The sequence below is a fragment of the Thermobia domestica genome, chromosome 3, assembly GCF_964235325.1.
Source record: "Thermobia domestica chromosome 3, izTheDome1.hap1.1, whole genome shotgun sequence".
Taxonomy (NCBI): Eukaryota; Metazoa; Arthropoda; class Insecta; order Zygentoma; family Lepismatidae; genus Thermobia; species Thermobia domestica.
Genome location: NC_137456.1, coordinates 176,971,020 through 176,991,779, shown reverse-complemented (window position 1 = coordinate 176,991,779; position 20,760 = coordinate 176,971,020). Strand labels below are relative to the sequence as shown.

Here is a 20,760-nt window from a genome sequence, read left to right as displayed (position 1 = left end):
CTCTTTGCTTTGTATTAATTAAGCTTATTGCAATGCACTAATTCAACTGTTGCTAAAATCAAGAAAGCATTCGATTAACTTTAAATTATAGTGATAAACCTTAGACCAGATAACAAATACCTCTATTTTCCTTAATTGCAATTACTTTATTTCTTCACTAGGTCTTATCACGCCACGTTTATTCAGCTATTTCACTGATTTGAATTTATGCTTTCCAATAGTCTATTCGATGCTTGTATGTTTCACAAGTCATGCTGACATGTTTTGTCACGAGTTTTGCCATGAGTTTGCTTATATGTTCAGTATGAGTTTTGCTGATGTTTTGCCATGAGTTTGTGTGTTTGACAAATACCTACACTTCCTGTAATATTTTCCATAAGTAGAAGCTTTACTTGGTATATAATTAAACACAAACTATTTGCTGAGCAAAACAATATATTCACAAAAACAGTATATTCACAGTATGTATTTAAAATGCTATATACGTTTGATGATGCGAAATGTTAGTAGACGAAACTGTCACACGTATGTAATTTTAAATGTGAACCTACACTTAGTGAACTTTCTCAAAAACTACACATGTTAATTTTGATTAGCTCCATTACATCTATCAAATATCTTATCTTTGGCCTTTTTTTTTTTTTTTCGTTAAACGCTACCAAATACTGAAGAATGAAAATGCAGAAATGGCCTGTATGTTGCTGTGGACAATTGAGTTATTTCTTCCAACTATATCCACTTCTTATGTATTATCCACCATGGGCGGAGTTATCGGGGGTCATAGGGGCATTGCCCCCAACTTTTTGACAAAAATTAAAAATGTTACCTATAAGATGGCCATCTACCGAAGGTCCGAAGGTTTGATACGTGTGATTATTGTACATTTCCCTCTCTCGCAATCTGAGATAAATTTCAAAAATTCCCTTACATGACTCTCCAAAGGTGAAATACAACTAACTTGCTCTAGTGCACCAAAAATAATGTTGTTTCACTCCATTTCATTGGTTATGTTTTCATGACGTTTACCCAAAATGAGTTTTACTAAAGCAGCCCCTATGACAGGATATCACTGCTTTTTAATGTTATTAGTTAGCACTAGGTTGAGCGGGCAATTAAAATTTATTAAAATTGAGAGGGCAATTAATAAAAAGTCAAGCACAGGGAAAGAAATAAACAGAAAGAAAAGACTTAATATTTTTTTTCTAGTCCTTTGCTTCACATTTTACGCTATTGTTCAAATCTCTGGTTAAAAAAAGAAAGGAAAAAAGCGTTAAAAAGCCTTTACCGTATGGAGTGAAAGACCTACCCACGTCAGTTCAACAGTTTTGCAGGTTACCTCGAACAAATAAACCAACTCACAATATTTTGATATTTAAAATACTAGTAGCATGTGATTTATAATTAATTTTTATTTAAACATTTTGCATTCGAAAGGGTTTTTTTTGTTTTTACAATGAAACATTTACGACAAGGAAAATAAAACTTTGGAAGAATGAACTCCGAAAGAAATTATATTTAGTAAAGGTTCCGTCTTGCATTCACCTGTTAAGGAAAATCCTTGAAACTAAGTCGAGGTGATCGAAGCGATAGTTAAAGAAATGAAATGTTGGACTTTGGACATTATTATGTCATACGCAACGAACATTTGCGTTTTAGTTTGCGATAATAGGCGTAACAGTTATAATTGATTTTTGTATGTTTTGAGTTGCGTTACGTTCCGCATTTTTAGTGAATGCTTTCACGGAATAAGGCCCTATGTGTATGTTCCTGCAGATATTTCTAAAAGGTTGGAAAATTCTAATATCTTCTGGATGTAATTTTTGTGTATCGTATTTAGCAAAATATTCATCCAAAACACTCAACTAACACGTAGCAATACATGTATGTAAAAGAGAAATGATATATTAGTTGTCTTGGGAAGCTTTTGCGAAAATATTGTGACGGAGGAAATTGCAGAGTTTCCGTACTTAGAGTTTAAATGCTGCAGAAATGCATCTGGAAAGGAGGAAACTGAAATTATTCAGGTGGATACTACAGATTAAATAATGTAATTCGTATTTCATCCATGGATTAAGCCTTCTACACCCAATAAATTCCATTTAACAAAAATGGTAAACACAACTTCTTGTTCACATTATAAAAGTAACACATTCTTAGTTTGAAGATTACTCTACCAAATCTTCAATATTTTTCCATCTTCTTTCTATCACATGAACAAAACATATGTTTAATGTTAGAATTTATGACAATGTTAAATGATATAACCTAAAATATGTACTTTCACTTTTGAAACTTTGGAGCTTACTAACACCAACATATATGAACTCTTATTACAATTATATTTCTTGAAAATTGTAGCATTTTGCGCATATATTTTCCTTCAGTATTAACGAAATATGGCGTGTCCAAAACTGCCTAAAACCATATTTGGAAAAAATGTTACACATTTAAATGAAGTTTCCACTGTAATGATAATAATAATAATAATAATAATAATAATAATAATAATAATAATAATAATAATAATAATCATCATCATCATCATCATCATCATAATCATAATAATAAAGTCAAATGTATATTGACTATTTATTACTGTTACACTCTTGTATATTTTGATTTAGCATCTTACGAAATATCAATAACTTCAGGAATAGGGTGAAACGAAATCGGAAAGGAAAATAGAATTTTGAAATATTTTACCTGCACCAAAAGGCATAAACGCATCCACTTTCTTTACTTGACCTGTCTCGTCAAGAAATCTGTCTGGTCTGAAGTTTTCTGGATCTCCCCAAACGTTCTTATCCATGTGAGCTGATAATATTTGTACTCCAACAGCAGAACCCTAAGAAAGGATACAATAACAAAAATTGACTTAAACTTTGTAACACTAGTATTGAGATTACTATATTTACATAAAAATAAATGTGGAAAATTGAACTACTTTCTAGAAAATATCACTGAGATCACTTTAAATATTAAAAATCGCTCACTCATAAAACTCATTTAAGTTTAAACAGCAGAATGTTTTCACCGTATAGTGAAAATAAATAAATAAAAACTAAATAGAAAATCTCGTGTGAAAAAGCTCTTCTGAAAGTATTGTTTTGGGTATTAGAACCTATAAAATGATATACATGGTTTCAACTTAATGGCTTACGAACATCATATACGTAACTTTAATTTATGCAGTCTCATCTTTTTTTTTTTTTTTTTTTTTTTTAGAAATACCGTAATACAGCCATGTTTATCATCATTACTTATTTCCAATTCTTCAAAAAAAATCATAAAAATAATTCTTATAATAAACAGCGTACGTCTCAGTCGTATCTTCTGCGCGTCACACTAAAATCTAATAATATTATCGAACGTTTATGCTAATAGGTGTTGCTACCTGCTTTATCGCTATACCTATGACAATAGTGTGTACTATACCTATGACAATAGTGTGTTATCAGTTGTTAACTCAATGACTTAAATCAACAGAATGTTGTTATAACGGTATTTTTGAATAATTCCATAAATGTGGTACGGAGTTTGGTTTGGGTAGAAAACCTCGCGGCCGAAACGGCATAGCTAGAATTTCGAGATTCACAACCAATATTCGGCGCTCGAAACCTTATGGGCCAAAATCTCATCTGGCCAAAACTTCTCTGTTCAAAACCTAGTAGGAAGAAACGAAATCTCTCCTAGGACAAAACGTCGCGGGACGAAATCTGGATATAACAATTTCTCCGCCGTAGTTTTGAAAATATGGTTGTATGTACTGTATATAGTCCCATATTTAAAAAAGAAAGTATATAGCAAAATATGAGTGAAACTGAACTTCTCAATAATGGATATATATATATATATATATATATATACTAGTCGTTTTACGCTGTTGAAATTGTCATAACTGAGTATTAGGATCAATTATTGTAGTAACATCGTTTGGTTAGTGTACGATAGTTTTTGAACTTACAACTGATATGACACGAAGACACTTTGAATGTTTCGCTTTTTATGAATTGCTTATAGGCTACTCCCTTCCTCTGTTCACGATGTTACTAGCTACTTTACTATTTTGTATTTGCATTATACTATATTTGAGTTAACTAGATGTTAATGTATCTATCGTTCGAAATTATATTAAATACATAACAAATCAAGCTTTGCTATGGACATATATATATATATATATATATATATATATATATATATATATATATATATATATATATATATATATATATATTGTTCCATCCTTTGATGCTGGGACTCTCATTGGGATTATACAGTATGTGATTCAGATTTCACACTTGCACCAGCTTCAATACATATATACTTAGGTAGTCTCGATGCAGAAAACGAATCTTGAACTCCAAGCAATCATATAACTTTTAAAAATATAAGGTAGTGAAATAATAAAAAGAGAGGGGAAAATCAAAGGTAAAGGTAAAGATATCTTATTTGTTTCAACAGATAATCACAAAAGATAACTAGTAGTATATGAGTTTGTATCTTACTATAATTCTTGTGTAAGTCTGTGTTCTTGAACAAAGCTTGTCACACACATTATCAATATAAGGCATAGTGTTTCTTTTCCCTAATCACAACTCAATTTCGTCATCTTTAATCTTATCTATACTATGTAATTTTGCAAGATAATATTTGTCCTCAAATTGTAAATTCCAGATATTCTTCAATATAAATATAAATTTAACTTGTATTCCATGCAAAGATTAACTTTCCTCCAAGAGTATTTTTAATTACTTCCTTTCGTCGTATTAGGGTGGTCCTTACTTTTCGACTTCCGATTTTTTTGTCTCACCCCCTAAAATGGTTCCGTATCAGATCAAAGTAACTCATAAGAAAAATTAGCTTCATTAAGTAATATTAAACAGTGCCCCAAACGACCTTAAGTTTTGAATGCATCTACAATCTATATTATAAAATTGAAAGTGACTATGTTTGTGACTCTTAATCTCTTGAACCGCCCGACTAATCTCGATCAAATTTTCAACATAGATGAGGTTCGGGCCTGGAAAGTTTTCTATATGTATATTTTCACTTTGACGGTAGAAGATAGGGGAGGGGGAGGAGAGGGAGAGATTTATATATAAAAATAAAATTTAACTCTTGAACCACCTAACCATCTTGATCAAATTTTCAATATAGATGACGTTTAAGCCTGGGATATATTTTGTCAATTAACTTTGACAGTGCAACGTACAAGGGGAGGGGGAGATATATATGTAAAAAATAAAAATGAAAGTGACTGTCTTTTTGACTTCATCACTCTTGAACCACCCGACCGATCTCGATCAAATTTTCAACATAGATGAGATTCGGGCTTGGGATGGTATTTATCTATTCACTTTGTCAATAGAACTTAGGGGAGGGTGAGGGAGGAGTTAAAACTTAATCACTCTTGAACCAAAACAATCAATCTCGATCAAATTTTTAACATAGATGAGGTTCGTGTCTCAGATGTTTGTTTTTTTTTTATATATAATTTCACTTTGATAGTAGAACTTCGGGGAGGGGGATAAGAGAGGGGATAGCATATATATAAAACTTAATAACTCTTGAACCAGCGGACTGATCTCGATCAAATTTACAACCTAGATGAAGTTTAAACCTGAGATGGATTTTTTCATGGGGGGAGAGATATTTAAAAATGATCGAAAATAACCTATATTAGTGTCGAACCCATAGTTTTCGGGTTCGCTGCGATAAACGATGACACTTCCGATGCCGTGTCCCGAAACATGAACAGGGAATATAATAAAAATCATCGAAAATAATTGACATCGAAGAGCGCTTTAGTAATAGTAAAAAGTGATTGACTAACGGAACATATTATTATTTTTTCTTAATTTAACCTAGCGAAGCGGGTAATTGATGCTAGTATACAATATAAAGCAAAGGTATTGCGTGCGCCTGAAAACAATTGTAAGTTAATGAACATCTGAACTGAACTACTGAATGATTAAAGCTAAATTGAAAATAACGTAGGATTCGTGTTTGTTATAAAAAGCTGTCCCAAATCGATATAACATGCACCCTTCCTATTAAAAATTTTGAACCTGGATCCAAGTTGGCGGGCTTCAAGGTAGCCACCATGATTTTACTCTACATTAAGAGTTCAGATTAAATCTCCATTACCCCTATCCAAGATATGCTGTCATTCCTTCTAGTTGTTTTGAACTTACAAAATACCTTTGCCTCATATTGCATACTGTAAAATCGTTTAAAACTTGAGGTTGCTTGGGACACGATTCAATATTATTCAATTAAATTATTTTTTCTCATGAGATACTTTGGTCTGATATGAAAGCATTTTAGAGGGTGAGATTCAAAGAAGCTCGGAAGTCGCTATATATATATATATATATATATATATATATATATATATATATATATATATATATATATATATAGACAGATAGATAGATAATGGTATATATAGATATATGTAAACAATATTAAATTGCAAATCTGTTACCATCCATTACTCGTAACCATACAAAAGTAAACTGATTGTTCTAAGACAATAAAAGAAACAAGTGATCTTGACATGAATGAAAAGTACAATAATTATTGTAAACTCCAAGAATCGAACTAGAATCTCCCTTTCGAAATACAGGCTTTTGAAAATACTCAAATTTTTAATCCCTTGTATCTTTGTTAATATTCATTCGAAATCCGTCACATGATCATAGTATTGGAGACTGAAGTACTTTGGATGTGCTTTGCTCCGTGAGTCTTCATTGTGTTATTACTGCTATAGAGGCCACCAAAATCTGGATATGTGTGATGCTGTAGCGTCTTTAGTATGTAATACTGAATAACAAACCTGATATTGTAACCTTTTGTTTAACATATAGATTTGAAATGTGTAATAATCCAATGTAGTGCTACTTAAAAAAATATATAGCATATCAAAGAATGTTTCCTACCAACATTTGCAGGGTATAAAATTTCAGTATTTTTGACTATTAGTTTAAAAGTTACAATGACGTATCAAGATGAGATTATGTATATATATATACCTAGATATATATAGTTTATATCGTACATATTGAAACGACACGACTTGAGGTCGGGATCGTAGCGAGAGGCTCACCAAAGGTGGGATAACTTTGACAATGTGATTGAAATGAAATATATAATTTTGATAATAATGAATGGTAACAATTGAGTATAAAAGGGGGAAAATGATAAAGCAAAGGAAGCAACCAATCTCGAACAATCTCACCCAAGATGTTAAGTTCCATAGGCGATGATGAGCGTTGTCCTCGCATCTGGAGATTCGCAGATTTGGGCGTTTCGTAGATTCCCATTGGTGAAGAATTAACCGTCAATCGACCAAGATATCAAAAGACGAAAGGTTGCAAGAAACTAAGAAGTGTACAACGAAGTTATCATTGACTGATCAACGAATGATCAAGAAATGAAAATTCGAGAATAACCATAATTGAGCTTTCTTAATTGCTTTGATCCGACTGTCCCTCTGACGTCATGAGTGAGCAGATGGTGGTGATACCCACAAGATTTCATGAATGTGGTTAATTACCAAATTGACATTAACAAAGTCAATGTACTTTCTTCATGTACTTGTACAACACAAAGCAGCCAGGCTTTCCTAGTGAGCTGCTGACGTTGGCAGGACGATACATACCAAAAAGCATGAAGTGAGAGACTCACAAGAATTAAAGTATTTACTTTTTAAGGCAATACTTTTTCATCATGCCGATGACCAACAGGTATATATATCCTTATTAAAAATACGTAGAAACCTGTCCAGCACTTTTGGAAATTCTTTTTTTAAAGGTGAAAGAGGCAATTTCTACATTTTTCTTCATATTCAAATCGACACTGTTTGTGTCATCATCACTTGCAAACGGTTGAATCATTTGAAATGAATTTTCCGTGTACTGTATTGTACTCAGACTTATTTTGAAAATGCAGAAAGGCGAAGTTTTTGTTTTAAATATATTTGAATTGAGAATAGTTTCTTTTCATTATGAAGAGATAAAATAGCATATTAGTAAAATGTTGCTGGGTGTGGGGGACAAATTGTCAGTGTACATATTTGAGTGTATCCGTGAAATTGAAGGCTCTGTCTCGCAGTAATACATATATTCATACCGGGACAAAAAAATGCCCCTATTATGAAGGTGTCCAATAATGGAGGTTTAACTGAATAAGCAATTTTAACAGATACATATAGCGATATTTTGAGCATTCTACTCTGAAGAAATTGCTATGGCGAAATTCCGTCCCTCGAGGTTCTGACCAGGTAAGATCTCGTCCACGAGATTTTGTCTAGGTGAGATTTTGGCCCAAGAGGTTTCGAAGGCCGGTATTTAGTCCAGGTGAGATTTTGTACCATGAGTTTTGGCTGCATGATTTCGGTCGCGAGTTTTTGTACTCAAACCTTAGTAGATATATATAATCATACTTCAAACTTGGCTACTTGCAGAACAAACAAATAAACAAAGAAACAAAAAAAATCGAAGTAAATTAAGTGTACAATAGAATGATGAGTTCTCTTACCTTTGGTATTGTGAAACCTCTGAAAGTGACGGAGGAATTTGTTGTCGATGGACATCTTGGAACAGTCGGAACAACTGGTCTAATACGCAGGCCTTCGTTTAAAGTGGCTTCAAGATATGGCAAACTGTAACAAGAGTTTTGAGAATGTTAATTATAAAACTGTATGTAACAAGAGTTCATTATTGTATATTCCTGCAGTAGAAAACTGTATTTAAACTTTGAATATCATATTTGATTCCAACTTTAGTCTTAACATTTGAATATAGAGGACAAAATATTTTGGTTGATGACGAGCACAGGTAGTGTTTCTAGAAACATTTTCATGCTACAGTTTACTTATTGATTTAAAAGTCCAGTTTTTATGTATTAGTATTACAATTTCACATATAGATTAGGGGCTATAGATACTAACCAGTAGTACTGAATGGGTATTAGATATCCTACAACAAAACGTCATATCCAATGTCCTATGTCGCATCATTTATCGACTAATACTGTATGTCAATGGAACTTTCAAGTGCACCTCACAAAACTACTACTTTTTGAACTCAACAACCGTGTGATAACGTTAGAAACATTGTCCTGGACATAATGCTGGTTCATTCAAACATGTCTGGCGGTAGAAAACAGTTTTCTTTTTTTCCATTTTTGTTTTTTGTGTCACAACATTTGAAGCAGAGAATTGTTATGGTCGTAGCATTGTATGGTAGAAGTGTTATAGTCATGACAGGAGAAAGTGTTGCCAGGTACTTCTTATGATGATTTGCTGATGACAGATGACACAGATGAACCATCTGATGACGATAACGGATGATATATTCCAAATAAGCTGGATTATCATCAAAAGATTAATCTATTTGTAACTTCATAATGTGCAGTATGGAAAGACGATTCATTTTCATCTATACTGACCGAACTGTCACTCAGCAAACTATCACAACAAATGCCTGGGAACGATTCCATGTCAAAAAGGTGAGGACAGAAAGACCCGCATCAAGGGGACCCCACATCAAAAGAGACTTGATCAAAAGGGCCCAGATCAAAGCACCTGGGTAAGAACGCCCTCACGGCCAAAAAGCCTCACACGTGTCAGATCAAAGCAGGAGTAGAAATCAGTGGGACACGACCGGGTGGGTCCCTTTAATAAGCTGAAATGTTTGTCCAAATGAAGGAAGAAAATCAGTGGTTATTAGTAAGAGGATGGAAACTTGAATGATAATCTTAATTTTGTTTGGTCGTTGCTTATTTTCCAACAAACGTTGTCGCTTTAGTCGGTTCCTGAAAATTTGATTGTGCCCCATCTCCTTAGGCTTGTATTCTGGTGACATAGCCATAGTGATGAGCCCAAGAGTCTTGGTCTTGCAGTTTTTGCAAGAGTCTTGCATGCAAGACCAAGACCAAGGGGTGTAAGACCAAGACCAAGACCAAGATCATACCTGCAAGACTAAGACCAAGACTCTTGCGGAAGAGTCTTGCATAAACCGACACTACTTGATTTTTTTATAGAATGAAAAAAAAGAAAGGGAAAATATCATTACATCTTTTACTTGGGTTTCTTGGCTTCAGTAAAAATGCTACTGGAGTAAATGAGTTTCCAGTAGTTTATGCAATCAGTGTAGTCGATTTGCTCTGTAGTATATAGCTGCAGTATGTCGTTTTCTGAATTGGTTGTTCGCGTTTTCTACTAGATATTGCTCGTTTTCAAACCTCACAGGTGTGAATTTTTTCGGCGTCTTTCCGTTTCCTCATACTTTCTTCATTCCACCATTTCAGTCATTTCTCATCGTCACCGTCTCCTTTAGCCTTGGTTCATAATCGTGGGACGTTAAACTAGACACTTCATTTCCTTTCAAAACATATAAGTGGTGCTCTTCTTCCAAACCTAAAGAGAAATGTAGTATTGAACATCAGTAATTTCGTACACCATAGGTGTCGACTACATGGGTATGGCTTTGGCTCCGAGACTCAAGCATCCGTTGGAAATTTTTAATGTGTCTCATAAAATTAATATCGAAATAACATTTTCATGACATTGACAAAAACTTAGTGCATTTGACCGCAAGTTTGATTTCATGGGTGGATGCTTATACCTTGAATAATTATTTATCAATATAACTTTTAGCCTCCTTAGGTATACGGTATACGGCACATCGAGGATTGAGCGATATAACATTATACTACAACAATAAATCTATATTATAGAATTGAAAATGACTATGTTTGTGACTCCTAATCTCTTGAACCACCTGACCGATCTCGATCAAATTTTCAACGTAGGTGAGATTTGGGCCTGTGATGTTTTCATCATTTCACTTTGACGGTAAAACTTAGGGAAGGGGAGAAGGGGGAGTTATAAAATAATAAATAAAACTTAATAACTCTTGAACCAAACGACCAATCTTGATCAAATTTTCAACATAGATGAAGTTCAGAGCTGGAACGACTTTTATCATTTTACTCTGATGGTTCAGCTTAGGGGAGGGGGAGGAAGGACATAAATAAAAGATAAAAATAAAAATATACCGTGACTGTCTTTGTCACTTCATCACTCTTGAACCACCCGATCGATATAAATCAAATTTTCAAGATAGATGAGATTCAAACTTGAAGTGGTTTTTATCATATCACCTTGACGGTAGAACTTAGGGGAGGGAGATGGAAAATGTACAATAATAAAACAATAACTCTTGAAGCGACCAACCGATTTGGATCACATTTTCAACATAGATGAGGTTCGGACCTAAGATGGTTTCTGTCATATCACTTTGACAGTGGAGCTTAGGGGAGGGGAGAGATATTTAAAAATGATCGCGTTATTAAAGTGGCATCTATAGTTTTGGGGGTCGCTGAGATAATCAGCGACACTTCCGATGCTGTTTAAATCCAAATTCAGCCCCGTAGCTTGGCGTAGGGACGGGGGAAGATATAAAAAAAATGATCGAAAATTACGAATGCTAGAGTCGAATACATTGTTTTCGAGGTCATTGAGTTGAATACTGATACAGTACTTCCGATACCGTTTATGACTAAATTCAGACCTGTAACTTGGGGGAGGGGGAAATACAAAAAATGTTTAAAAAATGACCAAATATTACTGTCAAATTCATAAGTTTCAGCGTCGCTAAGGTGAACAGTGATGCTCACGATCCCGTTTAAATGCAAATTCAGGATCACAACTTGGGGGAGGGGGAGGAAGGAGATATATAAAAATTATTGAAAATGACCATTATCAATGTCGAACTCATGGTTTTCGATATCATGGACATGAACAGTGATACTTCCGATGCCGTGCCTCGCAACATGGAACATATAAATTTATTGAAAATGACCGATATTAGTGCCGAATCTACAGTTTTCGGGATCTGTGAAACGAACAGTGACACTTCTGATGTCGTTTAAATCCAAATTTAGACCCGCGACTTGGGGGGAGGAGGGGAGAGAAATATAAAAATCATCGAAAATGACCGATATCAAAGAGTGCTTTACTAATAGTAAAAAATGACTGACTAACGAAATATATTATTTAAAAAAATAATAACCCAACGAAGTGGGTAATTGATGCTAGTAATCTATATTCACAAGTGAGATTCAAATAACTTGGAATTTTATGCCGTTATTCTGCATTTCTAATATAGGTCAAAAGTATTTATATAAATTGAGTTTAAACAAAAGACATAGACAGTTTAGTCGTTTCCAGTTCTCACTCAAATTACTATAAAATATGAAGAGGTTTGATTATAATAATTATTATTTTAATTTTTCTCTCTTTTTTGGTGAATATTGCTAAACATATCATCATCATCATCATCATCATCATAGCTATTCTACCATTATTGGCAGGTAACTTGCTGCATCTGAGACAGGGAGTAATCTACACCCCCCAGCACCCCCCTAACACCCCTCCAAATTTCTTTACTCACACCCCTGGATGGAAAAGGAATACTCATCCAAATCTAATTGTATCAATCAGTATCATATAGGTTATTTAATATATAAAGTTAAAAAAGGAAAGGAGGTAATATTCTTATTTATTTATTTCAATTCAAATTACGAAGCGACTTCGTTCTCATGTACGGCTTCGAGAACCACATAACCTCACTTCGGGTGGTGTTTCGATAGAAACAATTGACAAAACAGGCCGCTGATACCTACCCTCCTGGGCTCCGCGGTCGTTTCCGAGAAAAGAGATTGATGGACAGATGCAGATGACTGAAATTGGCAACTTCTTGAGCGGTCATTCACCTACCTCTTCCTCAATAAGGAAAAGTGTGGCAATATAGTAATAAGCGTATACCAGATTCAGTTGGTAAGTGTTACTCTGCAACAGGCTCGCAACCAAAGAGGGGCAATGGAGGGCCTGGCTCTCCCTAAATTTTTCATGTCCCCTCAGACTCCAATACAAAATGCACAATTTAGATATTTGTAGGAGAATTTTTAATGGCTTGGCCCCTCCTAACATATTCATGGACCCCCAAAGCTCTGTGGCTGGTTTCGAGCCTGCTCTGCAAGTTTTTTATCAACGGACGGACGTTAGAAGGGAGTAGTCAAAACGTTTTTAGAAATGAAGAGATCGAATGAGTCTAGTGTTATGCAGGAACGCATTTGGCGCTAGCTTAATTTTTTGAAAATATATTTTTATTCACGTAAATTCATTGAGCGGAACAGAACTCATAGTGAGTCACTTTTTTAAAGTAAAATTTACTTTTATTCAAGTTGGTCATTATAAGTTACTTTTTTTTCAAATTTGTCACTAAAAGTTACTTTTTTAAGAGGTAAAATGACTTTTTCGTGTGATTTATGTTTTGCATTGGCAGTTTTCTAAGAAAAATATAAAAACAAATGGAAAAAGGCAGAAACATGTTACTCATTACTCTTCTGAAAGCTTCAGTACTTGCTGCCACATGTGAAATAGTCAGCTTTATTCTCACTTCAGATTTTATTCTTTCTAAACCACAGTGGACGGTTGGTGGATGCTTGGAGTTTAAGCAACAAGGTGGGGTTGAGAACCCTTCTGTGTCTATTCTTTCTTCTATCATAATAATCTTTTAGTTTCCTCTTGTAATAGTTAACGCTCCGCTCAACGTTATGTGTGTGTATTTGTGTGGTTCATCCTGTTCGTCTTGTGTTACGCTTCTTGTATGTTCTTCTTAAGAGTAGGTGATGAATTTGAATATTTCAGGTTTTTGAGAACTCTTAATGTGAAGTTAAATATAATGTCTGGGATGAAGAAATTCGAAAATAGACCAGAACTGGTTCCACTTACTCAGAAGCTTTTTACATCTGCTAAAGTCGGCCATACATTGACGTATTTTTTAGTCGTAACCATAAAATTTCATACTCGTCTTGTTAGCAGCTGTCAATGGGACCTGGCGTAAGTTTACGTACCGAGCTTACCATAACTACCAAGCATACTTTGAAAACCTAAGAAAGGAGGAAGCTCAAAAAGAAGAAGTAAAGAGAAAACAAAACAACAAACAAAGAGAGAGGTGATAAAGAAATTGACAAAGGAAAAAAGGGGCATGATGAGATTTAGGTCACTTCTTCGTGTGTTTTTGGCCATTTTTGTTGTCACTTTTCAACTATTTACAAGAGATCAGACCACTATGAGCCCTAGGATTATTAAAATTTGGGTACATTAAAGAAGACAAAACAGAAAGATACAAAATATTTGTAAATTGAAAAACTGGATTTCTGGAAAACAACTAAATCAATGAATAATTTACTTATGAAAGATATTCAGAGCCAATAACGTAGTCAGGAAGGTGCAGGAACAGAGATTAAGAGATCAAATAATATTACAACAATTAACGTTAACAACAGGGTTAGAATATTAAAATAATGAAATTTGAACTATGTACAGTATTAATTACTAAACGAATGTGATTTCAGCATGGGACGAGGGAATTTTTTCCAATTAATATTTTGAAAAAAAAAATCACCCACTAAAACTTGCTGGGGGTTAATAAATTGAAATAATAGCAGAATTTTGCAAAATAATTACAATAATTCGTAAGTAATCAATTCACATGTAATTACTGGGTAAAATAGTGGAGGTTAATTCCTAATACAGTGAAACCTCTCTTAACGGGCATCTCTCAATAGTGGACGTCTTCATAAGAGGGCAATCTTTCTTATTCTTCCATGCCATAAATATGTGTGGTGTATGTTATGAGAGAGAACGCTTCCTTTTAGGGACACCTCTCATTTACGGACAAATAATCGGTTCCACCGATGTCCGTTTTGAGAGGTTTCACTGTATTACTTAGTTTAATAATAACAATAATAAATGTTCAAATGTGTGAACTTACTTTATTGAACCTACCACTGCGAAGAGTTGATAATAATAATAATAATAATAATAATAATAATAATAATAATAATAATAATAATAATAATAATAATAATAATAATAATAGTATTGCAATAGTTGCGTAACAAAATATACTGTTTTCTTGTTTGAGTTTGTTTAAAAATTATATCACTATTCTGAGAGCACTCCCCCTTTTATTTTGAACACCCCCTTCAAGTAAAACTTTCTGGCGTACTTACTGATCTGAGAAGCTTGGTCCTCAACTAGTCTTTTCTTCTTTGACGTAGCAATTTTTTGTTTTAAAACCTTCCTTCAACTACAGTCTCTTTCGCTCCCTCCCTCTCTTTCCTTCTACAATACCCTCTAGCACGTCCCTCATAATACAGTTTCTCTTCAGCCAATATCCCAACCAGTTCCTCTTCCTCCTCTTAACAATATCTAAAATTCCTCTTTTTCCCCCTACTGCTAATATGTCTAACACCTTCTCATTCATTTTCCGTTCAACATAGCTAATTCTCTCCTTTTTCCTCCATGCCCATGTTCCGAAAGCCTGAAACTTTTTCATCGCTTTTGCGTAATGTCCATGTTTCTGCCCCATGGAGTACGTACTGGAATCAGTAAAACAAAATCTCAATATTTGATTTTAAGTTTGTTTAATAAGGATTAGATAATCGTGGTTGAAAAAGAAACATCTGACGCCTTAAGAGTGTAAAAATAATTTTGTAATTCATGGAATTTCAATAATCAGTATCATCTTAATTTTCTTTCATGAGTCTCAGGGGTAGCCTCCCCAGTTTGGGAACCAATGAAGTGTTGGATCTCTTAAAAAATATAAACAGATTACGAAACGTTGTGATTTATCTTATAAGTAGTGAAGCGTGGGGACCTATTAAAAAAATAAACATCATCACCTATGTTGTACATTATCATCATACTTAGACGAAGGTAAAACAATATTACATTTAGAAACATACATTGTATTTCCGTTACTATTAGCGCATTGTAGAGTTTATTATCCCTTATATCCAGAGTAAAATTTACTTATGAAAAGCATAAGATTTCTTAAATGCAAGACTTGCAAGACTCTTGCAAGCAAGACCAAGACCAAGACCAAGACCAAGACTGGGTGTACAATACCAAGACCAAGACCAAGGGTTCCGGTGCAAGACCAAGACCAAGACTGGATGTGCAAGACTAAGACCAAGACAACCTCGGTCTTGGTCTTGGTCTTGCATTTGCTCATCACTACGTAGCCAGATCAGACTATGTCTAGAAATGATTGTCCCCTTAGTTGTGGAATTCCATTTCCATCCCTGGATCACAGCATATAAATACTTAGTGTGAAAAATATTTTGTGGAGAGCACCTGTTTAATTGTGTTGTAAGAACATACATGCGGATATGTTTACAGGGTTAGTAAAAAGTATTAGGAGAGGCCGGTAATAACGACACACCTATACGGAGGAAAAGTAAATGTTGCAATTGGTATCATTCCAAAACCTGCATTGATTAGGAGTGTGATCACCGTGGAAGCCATCTTGAATTACGCCATATTGCATATCACAAAATATATATATAACGGAAAGGGGTATATTTTTACACTTCAATTTAGGCTTGAATATTCCCACAAATGAGAATGACGAATTTTTAACCCAGCGCTATCCATTTACGAAACAGGTTGTCCTACCTTTGACATGTATTTAATAGAAAAATGTTTCATGACAGGACAGTAACAAAGAGATGCTTGGACGGAAGAAAAGCAAATGTTACAAGTTGGTATTGGTGTAGAAAATACGTTGAATGATTGTGTGTACATCATGGCAACCATCTTGAATTCTGCATATTGTATATCACAAAATTTTTAAATAGAAAGAGGCATGTATGTCCCACCAACGAAAGTTAGAATCTTCCTACAAACCTGAATCCGAACTGATTTTTGACCGACCGCCATTCATCTGTGAGATAGTGTGTGCTATGTTTGATAATAATTGACATTTGTTTCTAGTAGAAGAAACTATCAGGGCAGGCAATAATAACGGAGGATGTTAGTCGTGTTCTTTATGTTTTTGCTCGTTTGCTTGCGTTTGTAAAATATTGTGAAGTGAGTTACCAATATCATATACCTTAATAATAAGTAGATATATTTGTTGTTAATTTTTACTTTATGATTGTAAAGTACACAGGGATCTCTGGCGAGAGGGACAGGAAGACGTACACATATCGTTATTACGCATGTAAAGTACACAGGGGTCTCTGGCGAGAGGGACAGGAAGACGTACACATATGGTTATTACGCATGTAAAGTACACAGGGGTCTCTGGCGAGAGGGACAGGAAGACGTACACATATCGTTATTACGCCCACACATATCGTTATTACTGGACTGCCGTAATACTTTTGACTAACACGGTATACCGATCCACATATATGTTCTCTCAACACAAATAAATCAGGTAATATCCACAAAATATTTTTCATTTAATAAGTACTTTTCGCACCCTTACTACGAAAGTGCCACAACTCAAAAATGTTAGTTTTGAGTAAATCAATTTTGAAGGTGTTGGTAATACATTCACTGTTAGAAATCAAAAGATCTACACTTTAGAGGAATGAAACCTTGTTTTTATTTCCAGCTATTCACTTTTATTTCCACAAAAGAACGTAACACAAGAAAAATAGCTTCTACAAGCACCATGCGGCCACACTTCTCTTTCTTTTTTTTTAGTCCTTCTTCTTCTTCTAGCAGCTGGACTGCAAACAAGGCACAATGTTGCCAGCTCCTATTCCCAACATCCTCCCACCTTGAGTCACGTAAGGGAACTAGTGACTCAACCATCCCATCATTAAAACTGTGGATTACAATACGTAAAAAGAGACAATCTTTTGGGAGGTTTCACAGCTCTTCCAGTTCTAGTAGTGATAATTTGAGATTCCTTCCCACCTTCACATTGATCCGTTTCACTTCTCGGTTCTCGTACCACCAGTCTTCTCTTAAGTACATTCTGTTCAACAGCTTCTTCTGACCTGATTTCCAAAGGGAAGATACGTTGAAGAGGTCTCACCATCATCCCCGCGCCGGTCTTTAGTCTCACCAGACGAACTTTTCCATCACGGCCAGGTATAAGTTCCACAACACGTGCTAGGGGCCATTCCAACCGCTTTAAGTTGTCGTTTCCCACTAGAACAACCTCTCCTACTTCTATCTTCTTACAATTTACTCTGGTTCTCCAATGTTGAACCAACTGTCCCAAATATTCCTTTCGAAACCTACTGCGTAAAATCTTCCGTATATCCTGAATGTATTTCAGTCTTCTTCGTAGACTCCCCGCTTCTATGACATCAATGTCAGGTACTCCAATTTCAGCATTCTGTTGTAGGAACATTAGAGGAGTTAAAGGCACAAAATCAGAACTTTCTTCCGAAACGTATGTCAAAGGACGGGAATTTATAACTGCTTCACAATCACAAAGAATTGTGTTAAATTCTTCATAAGTCAGGGAAGCTCTTCCAAGTACTCTTCTCAACAACTGTTTCATTAGTCTAATCAGACGTTCCCACCAGCCGCCCCACCAAGGTGATGTGGGAGGAATAAATTTCCATTTGATACGCTTCGTAGTGGTGTACGCTTCTATCTTCTCCCACTCGAGTTTGTCTAACAAGCTCTCTGCACCGACAAAATTGGTACCATTATCACAGTAGATTACTGATGGACGTCCTCTTCTAACGACGAATCTCCGCAACGCTTGAAGGAAATCGGCCGTTGACAATCCAGATACTAATTCTAGATGTACCGCTCTATACACTGCACATGTGAAGATACAAATCCATGCTTTCTTGCCATCTCTTAGTATTACTGGACCCGCCATATCCAATCCTGTAACTTCAAAGATTGCTGATTCCTTAACTCTATCTTCTGGTAAGGCCACGGGACAGGTCTCCATCTTCTTGGCGTTGTATCTTCTACAGACGACACACCTTCTAACAACGGATCGAACGCCTTGCCTTCCTCTTATAATCCAGTACCTTTCTCTGAGAAGACTCATCAGACCCTGCACTCCAACGTGACAAGATTCTACATGTTTGTCATGAATCAACCGCTTGACCACAGGATGTGCGTTTGGCAATACAACAGGATACCGAAACACTTCTGAATCTGAAAGCTCTACAATTTTCGTCTTCAGCCTAATGATCTGATCTTTGTCTTCAAATGGGCATAGTGACTTCAACTTTTGGTCTTCTACGCCGTCGAATGACTCTTTCTGAACGAGTTTAAGGACTGTTTTCTCAGCAGCTGTCACTTCTTCTACCGATAATTCTCCTTGTCTTCTCTTCTTTCCATTACGACAATTGAAGATGAATCTCTTGATCCAACCAACCATGCGGATTATCTGTTCATATTTTGAAAAACGGCGGTAGTACCAATCACGGTTTTCTTCTTTGGCATTAATCATTACAGATACAATGTTTTTTCTTCTTTCTTCTGAGATTATTTCTTCTTGATAAGTGTACTTCTGCTCCGGCCACTCTTCTATTGGTCGTCTTAACCAGTCTGGACCCTCCCACCACTTTGACGCAACTAACTGTTCAGGTGAACATCCTCTTGAGGGCAGATCAGCTGGATTCATGGTTCCTGGAACAAATCTCCAACACTCGTTGCCTGAATTGCTTAATCTTCTTATTTCTTGTATTCGATTCCACACAAAGGTATTCCATGGCATATCCCGCTTAATCCATGCTAAAACGGTGGTAGAATCTGTCCAGAAATAAATTGGTACATCTTCAACATCCAATGTTTCTCTCACTGTAGTAGCTAACCTTGCGCCAATTGTAGCTGCCAGTAATTCCAGTCGAGGAATGGTTAACTTCTTCATCGGAGCAACCCTGCATTTCGCCTGTATCAATTGCACCTTTACTTGTCCTTTTTCTTCAGTTCTGAGAAAGACAGCCGTAGCATACGATCTCTCACTAGCATCGCAGAATGCATGTAGGCTCCAATTCTTACAATCTCCAGCAGCCCATCTTGGAAAGACAAGTCTTGTTTCCCAAAGAATGAATTTATGAAGAGAAAGAAAACAAAAAACTTTCAACGTCAATTGGCTTTACAGTTTCAGCGCGAATGAAAATCCTGGAAATAATTTAAACTCCTGTCCTTAGATGGCTTGCAAAGTTCATACTAAAAGATGGTTTCCTTCTAAATCCACTAGGCTGCACGGAGAAACGTGTTAAAACTGTGGTTTCACATTGAAACCACTGGGCCGGAAAGGGTTAAATGAGGCAACTCTTTGATCCATTGTAGGAATTTCTTCTCAACTTCCTTTGGTACCGCTTCGTCCCAATTTACCTTCGATGACCATACTTGTTGTAAAAGAATTTTCGGGCTTAACGTTACTGGACACGTGACACCAATAGGATCAAATATTCTGTTAGCAAATGACAAAATTATTCTCTTCGTGACAACCGCAGGTTTTGTACCCTCACAACATTCTGGTCGTAATTCCAACACATCTGAAACAGTTCCCATTGTAGGCCAAGTACAGGAACTCTATTCTCTTCTAGTGTGTTTTCTAAAGAGGTATGTTCCCACCCTCGAAGTTCGAATTTTGTTTCCGCCATTAAGTTCGTGGCTTCTTCTCTAAACTGACGAAGCTCATCTTCATTTTTGACACTAGTGACACAATTATCTACATAAAAACTATTCAATAACTTCAAAATGACTTCCTTAGCATAACTACTCTGACCCTCATTACACTTTTGTAGTGCTCGCCTAAGATGATGCTCTATTACGGCTCCCAACAGGAAAGGACTGCAACTCACGCCAAACACTACTCTTTTGTGACGATATATTTTTATACCACCTTCTCCATTTATCCAGAGAAATCGTAAATAGTCTCGGTCACTCTTACACAG

The 20,760-nt window shown here is 35.4% G+C and overlaps 1 protein-coding gene across 2 annotated transcripts in view; it reads right to left on the bottom strand.

Annotated features, from left to right (window-relative positions):
- The window catches only part of LOC145680882 (cytochrome P450 2J2-like), an 86,444-nt gene that overhangs the window by 3,326 nt on the left and 62,358 nt on the right, over positions 1 to 20,760 (bottom strand). For both annotated transcript variants that reach the window (XM_081752030.1, XM_081752029.1), the window contains exons 8-9: positions 8,545 to 8,668; positions 2,704 to 2,845 (exon numbers count right to left, since the gene is read on the bottom strand). In XM_081752030.1, coding sequence (XP_081608156.1) covers positions 2,704 to 2,845; positions 8,545 to 8,668 — 266 coding nt within the window. The remainder of the gene's footprint in view (positions 1 to 2,703; positions 2,846 to 8,544; positions 8,669 to 20,760) is intronic.